We start from the raw sequence: 6,672 nt of genomic DNA on the forward strand, positions 1-6,672 counted from the left end.
CAAAGGTCTGGTGGGGAGAACCCCAGGCAGGAGCTGGCTTTGCCTGTGTGGAATTGCGAGACATCCATGGGTGATGCCAAGCCCAGGGACATGCTGAGGTTTTAGCTCGAGGTTTAGCTCCCCAGCAGCGGTGTTTGTGCAGGAAGGCCCCAGGGTGGGACAAGGCAGTGCAGAGGGAGGGCAGATGAACATGAGCCAGGGTCAACATGACGGCTAAACCTGCTCGGCAGCTCCATCCAACCGCAGTCCCCTTCCACCGGCTGCATGTGATGCCAGCGGCATTCCTGGGGTGGGAGCAGAGGGAGCAAGGACGTGTATGTGCACTGGTGTGCACTTGTGCACAGCTGTTTGAGCCACGTGGTCGAGGGCATCTGCACCGTGGTGGGCTGAGGTTTGGATGTGCTTGGGTTTTTGAGAGATGCTCCCTGGAAAGGCAGCACGGAGCAGCCATGTGCCTCCCCATGCTCCCGACAGCCCCTCTGCCAGCTCAGCAGGTTCAAAGCCTGTGGGCAGCATGTTGCCGGGCTGGGTTCTAGCACCCTCTCTGCAAACAGTTTTGGCAGGCCAAAGGGATTTGAGTCCCCTGGAAAAAAAACCTGCAGGAACCATGTCCACAAATCACCACCAGGCTTTTCATTTGCTAAGAATAAAGGGACAGCTGGGAGCAGCAACTCCCTTTTTCTTCTGCAACTCCCCCTTTTTGGGACAGTAGCGATCCCCACCAGTGGTTCAACATGGCTCCTGGCCCTCCTTGTGTTCCAGGGGAAAGGACAGCCCTGCTCCACCAGCACAGGTGAAACAAGTGAGGAACAGATGGAAACAGAAATAACCCAATGGGGAGAGGAAAAATCTCAGCCCCAGCCTGTTGGTCCCACCAATGTTGTTGTCTCATGGGAGGTATTTCAGATACTGACTGTCACACCAGCTCGTCCCAGTGTGGGGAAGCAGGCTGTGTGCCCATGTGTGATTTCCATTTGCATGGAGCAAAGGGATGGGTTGTGGGTTTTGCCCTCAGGTTGGTGGTCATGGACCTTCTGGGGTTTCGGGTTGACTGCGTAGGACACAGCATCAGGTATTTGGGTAGCTTGGCTGTATATGTGACAGCAGTTAGGGGCTGTGTCATGGTTTCTGTGGTGTGATGTAGATGTTTTAAAGGAGTATGCATGTTATTTTAGGGAGTTTTGCCATTTGTAAGATGCCACTGTTGAATTTTGATGGTGGTGTCTGGATAGCTGGTGTTGATGTGGGGTTTCCCCAGGGGTGTGTTGGTGCTGGCTTGCCTCTTAGGAAAGCAGGAGCTCTGGGATGCCACACTGAGAAGATGGTGGTACACAGAGCTTGGAGATGGTCATCCTTGGTGAGAAACACCTGGGAAAGGCTTCACCTGGGCTAGGAAACCCCAGATTCCCGGGGACAGAGTCAGGGGAAGGATTGCTTCCATTCTCCAGGGGTTCCCAGGCAGCCGGGATGAAGCATGGCTGGAAGCGGGAGCCCGGCAGCAGGCGGGCAGCTGGGGCCACCCTGCGGCTTTTTGGGCAAGGTGGGATGGTAGGAAGCGTGTGATGCCTGTGAGGGCGGGCATGGGGCGTGGAATGCTGTAAAGTATTTTTTTAGTATTAGTATTAGCATTGTAGGATGGGGCATAATTAATGACTCACTAGGTGCTGAAATTATTAAGTAACATGTTCTGAGAAAGGCGTCATGGCCCTGCTCCCTGCTGCAGGGCTGGCCGGGCTGCCTGACTGCCCTGGGGTGGCACATCCAGGAGCCACCCTGCCTCAGTCCCCCCAGTTCCCCTAACCACTCCCCGGCACCCCCAGGGCCCCAGGCCCCCTGGCTGCAGCAGAGCTGGCAGCTTTTTGCTGTGGCTGTGCGTGTGTGAGCACATATGTCTGTAGGTGTGTGTATGTAGGTTCATGTGTATGCCTGCATATGTTTGTGTGTGTGCGTGTGCACATGTGTGTGTATACGTGCTCACATATGTATCCACATGTATGCCTGTGTATGTGTGCATATGCATGTTTGTATATGTGTGCGTGCGTACGTGTATACATATGTGTAGGGTGTGTAGGGGGGTGTACATATGTGTGTGTATGTTTGTGTTCATATATGTGTATGTATCTACATGTGTGTATTTATGCTTGCACAGGTGTGGGCATGCATGTATGTGCATGTGTGTCTAGAGGTACGTGTGTGGTGGGGTGTATACATATGTGTGTGTGTGCAGTTGTGTGTGTATATGTGTTTGTGTGCATATATGCACATATGCACATGTATCTGTCTGTATGTGTATGCGTATGCACGTGCCCTGTCCTGGAGCCTACGGGGTGAGGGCTTTTGCCTGGAAGCAAAGGGATGCAGGGTACTGGGGGGTGGCAGGAGGTCAGGGAGGCTCCAGGCACTGCCCCATTATCCAGCCCCCGCTGGGCCCACACCCTGAGCCCCTTCCACCACACTGGCAGGGCGTTACACCCTGTCCTGGGGATGGCAGGGGCTAAGGAGGAGATGCTGAGGGTTTTGCACAATGGGCACCCCAATGACCCACCCTGGACCTGCTGTTGAGTCCCCAAGTGACCGAGTCCTTCCTCCCCTGTTGCTCTCAAGCAGCGCAGGGACATGACCTTGGGGCCAGGGATGACCAAACTGGTTTTCCCAGCCTTCCTAAAAATCCTGCGCAGGGTTGCAATTACCCTCGCCTTAAATCAGAGGGGAGCCTGACATCACAGGCATGCCCACAGCACCCAGAGGTGTCAGGCAGTGAATCACATCTCAGGGAGCAGTGTGGCACAGCGGGGACAGGGTGTGATGAACCGGGAATGGGGGAGAGGAGCGAAGGGGTCCTGGCTCCATCAGGGGCAGGAGGGAAGGGGAACGAATGGGAGCTCCTCCAGCCAAGAAGCTGTTTCTTTTGGGAACATGGAGGATAAATTCCCCCTGAGTTAGGAGCTGATGCTGAATTTGTACTCAGAGGAGTTACTGGGGCTGTGCACGAGAATTACTTGCAGAACTGGCCAGCAGCTGAACATCTATGTTAACTGGAAGTGAATTTTGGAGGTGATGTTGGATGCAAGGGAGTGCAGGGCAGCATGTGCAGGAGTATGGATGGATGAAGGGGGTTTGTCTCCCTGCCTCAAGTGGCAGCCCATGGGACCCAACCCAGGCTGCCAAGATGGAGGAAGAAGCCATTCAGAGGTTACAATGAGCAAAAATCCTCTCCTCGGGTGCTCTGGAGAGGGTTGGGGATGTTGCTGCTGTGGCTGGCACTGACAGAGGCCATGATGCAGTGGCCATGCAGGAGCTGCAATGAACAGTAACAGGGACCAGCAGCCTGGTCTTATACCTACAGCCATCACCCGTATTCCCGCCGCAAGTGTTTGCATGCAGGAGATGGTCCCCAAATACAACAATGGGTCAGCTCAGCTCTTGGGAGACTTTGGAAAAGCAGGACCCAAACGCCCACCTGCAGGAGTCCTGGTCTCCTGGTTGACATAAGGCTGACACCCTGCTTTCAGCACGTTTTCCTGCAAGGAAGTTGTTAAATACCAGGGACGTGAGGCTTGCGAGGCTCTTGGCAATGACGCTGGCTGCCATGCCCAGGTAGGTAGCAGATCAGGTGACACAGGCTGATGCCAGCCTTTTTTGGGAACAGAAATGATGCCCGGTCTTGAACAGGAACTTGGCACTGGGATTTCCCAGGCAGAGATGCTGCACAGCAGCAGTGTGTGGAAACAAGCTCTGCACGGTGAAATCTGGGCAGCCGTCAGCACAGGTGGACACAGCATTGTTCTGCTTTCTCTAGCAGAGGTAAGGGTGAGAGCTTGCCTCGCTCCATTGCAAGCCAGATGCAGTGAAGACCTGCAGGGCAGACAGAAAATCAGCTGCAAACATCATCCGAACACCCAGCCTGCTTATTTTGCTTCCAAACCTGCTTGTTTTTCCCCAAACCTGCTCATATTTCCTGCAAGCACAGCCCACAAGCAGTAGGCTGATTTGGCTTAGGGGTCCTATGTTGGGGACAGAGCTCAGCCCAATTCACTGGGGAGTTCTCTGAACTTCTAAAGTTGCCTTCAGGATGGATATGTGATCTTCTACCCTCTGTCTTAACATGCCTACACATTTGCTTTTGAAGAAATCCTGCTTATAGTGCTCCCACAGCACAGGTTAAAAACTGAACTAAGTGTGGACAGCGTTCAGGGAGAAGAATTTGGACCTGGCGTGGAGAGGACACGCTCCAGGCTGGGATGCAATCCTGCAGCAGAGTGCTTCTAAAGAAGGACAGTCCCACTGGCGTCACAACATCCCTGCTTCACAGTGGTGCATGGTAGGGCACAGAGAAGTGAATTAAACTGTCTACAGTTATGCAAAAGCCAGTCAAAGAGCTGGAAAGTGTACTAAAATTATCTGAGTCCCAAATCTGTGACCTCCCATTCAGGGACACACATGGGGTAGGCTTTTAAATCCCCAGACAACCCAAATCCGGTCGGACCTGGGGTTTGGAGTTGCTTTTGTAAAGGCACATATATGTAAAGGCATACATAAAGGGAGTATTTCTCCCACTCTGCTAATCCACACGTAGGCCGCTGCTGGACCAGCCCTGCTCCTGGTGCCTGTTCCAGCCCCTGCGGCAGCCGGCCAAGCTGGGTCAGGCTGCCACAGCTTTGCTTTGTGGTCTCTGCAGGTCACGTACAGGATGTCCACCCCAATTAACCATGAAGTACCAGACCCTGACTCTGCAGTGTACAGGCAGCTCTGTACTCGCCCTGGCCAGGATCAACCCCGCCTTGCTGCCTGCAGCCAGGCTGCTTTGGAAAATAAAGCTCTTTTCTGGGTGCAGGAAATGTTTCTCTGTCTTCACTGTGTCTTAAAAATGTCAAGTAACTCAGGGTTTGTATTGGGTTTGCGTGGCAAGGTTTTGGTAGCGGGGGGGGGGGCTACAGGGGCAGGTGAGAAGCTGCTGGAAGCTTCCCCTGTGTCTGACAGGGCCAGTGCCAGACGGTTCCAAGATGGACCCACTGCTGGCCAAGGCTGAGCCAATTAGCGACAGCGGTAGCGCCTCTGTGATAACATTTTTTAAGAAGGAAAAAAAAGTTGCTGTGGAACAGAAACTGCAGCTGGAGAGAGGAGTGAGAACATGTGAGAGAAACAACCCTGCAGACCCCCAGGTCAGTGAAGAAGGAGGGGGAGGAGGGGATCGAGGCGCCGGAGCAGAGATTCCCCTGCAGCCCGTGGTGAAGACCCTGGTGAGGCAGGCTGTCCCCCTGCAGCCCAGGGAGGTCCACGGTGGAGCAGATAGCCACCTGCAGCCTGGGGAGGACCCCACGCCGGAGCAGGGGGATGCCCCCCAAGATGGCCGTGACTCCATGGGAAAGCCTGCGCTGGAGCAGTCTGTGCCTGAAGGACTGCGGCCTGTGGAAGGGACCCACGCTGGAGCAGTTCATGAAGAACTGCAGCCTGTGGAAAGGACTCACACTGGAGAAGTTTGTGAAGGACTGTCTCCTGTGGGAGGGACCCCACACTGGCACAGAGGAAGAGTGAGGAGTCCTCCCGCTGAGGAGGATGGAGTGGCAGAGACAATGTGTGACGAACTGACCCCAACCCTCATTCCCCCTTCCCTGGCATAGCCTGGGGGTTTAGGTAAACAAAATTGGGAATAAAGTTAAGCCTGAGAGTAAGGGAGGGGTGAGGGGAAGGTGTTTTTAAGATTTAGTTTTACTTCTCATTATCCTACTCTGATTTGATTGCTAGTAAATTAAACTGATTTCCTTGAGTCTGTTTTGCCCATGATGGTAATTGGCGATTGATGTCCCCTGTCCTTATCTCGACTCATGAGCCTTTTGTTATATTTTCTCTCCCCTGTCCAGCTGAGAGGGGGACTGATAGAGCAGCTTTGGTGGGCACCTGGCATCCAGCCAGGGTCAACCCACCACAGGGTTGTTTGAAAATCCTCACAACAGAAGGCAGCTCTGTCGCTGAGCCACCCGAGGCTCAAAACCGGAGAGGGATTATTTTCCAGACGTGGTTGAGCTGTTTGCCAGAATCATGTGTACTGTGCAAACTGCAGCTTGTTTTACATGTTTATATTCAGCTGGCATTAGCTGCTCTGCGCCCAGCTCATGCACGGGTTACCCACCTAATCCCTACACCCACACAGCCCTGTATTTTCCCCGTGTGTAGAGTACGAAGTTGCATCAGACTGAAAACTGAAGTCTAGTATGTTTGTTAAACCTCAATACACTTAATCTCCCCTCCCCAATTATTTTAAGGTCCCTTTTGAACACGATGTGAAACACATGCTACTTCTTAAATCAGGGCCCCTGAGAGACGCCGCAGGTAAGCCCTGGTCAGTGGGGTAATGCTGGTCCTGGATCGGGTTTGTCCCGTGGGGTGAGCCGGTTTGCAGCACCCACTCTGCGGCCAGCCCTAACGTGAAACCACGCCGGGCTGCCCCGAAAGCTGCACTTTTGGGGATAAAGGTTGTGGATTTGGCTTACAGCCCGGCGGCGGGGGCAGCTCTGGTCTCCAACCCAGCCATGGGAGGGGGAGGCCCGAGGGCGTTGGGGGCCCAACCAGAGGCCTGCGGTGCCCGGGACAGGAGGGAGCACCTCGGGGGGGGCGAGCCTGGGTCTGTGCCCCGCGATGGGCCCGAGGGGCAGCGACCCCCGCCGCGGGGAG

General features: G+C 54.3%; 1 protein-coding gene across 1 annotated transcript in view; it reads left to right on the forward strand.

The window, feature by feature from the left end:
* Positions 1-3,574: 3,574 nt before the first annotated feature.
* The window catches only part of NOL6 (nucleolar protein 6 (RNA-associated)), a 33,114-nt gene continuing 30,016 nt past the window's right edge, over positions 3,575-6,672 (forward strand). The window contains exons 1-3 of the mRNA XM_010561125.1: positions 3,575-3,597; positions 4,577-4,641; positions 4,981-5,046. Coding sequence (XP_010559427.1) covers positions 3,575-3,597; positions 4,577-4,641; positions 4,981-5,046 — 154 coding nt within the window. The remainder of the gene's footprint in view (positions 3,598-4,576; positions 4,642-4,980; positions 5,047-6,672) is intronic.

This window comes from Haliaeetus leucocephalus, unplaced genomic scaffold, assembly GCF_000737465.1.
Source record: "Haliaeetus leucocephalus isolate CR32 unplaced genomic scaffold, Haliaeetus_leucocephalus-4.0 Scaffold142, whole genome shotgun sequence".
Lineage (NCBI taxonomy): Eukaryota > Metazoa > Chordata > Aves > Accipitriformes > Accipitridae > Haliaeetus > Haliaeetus leucocephalus.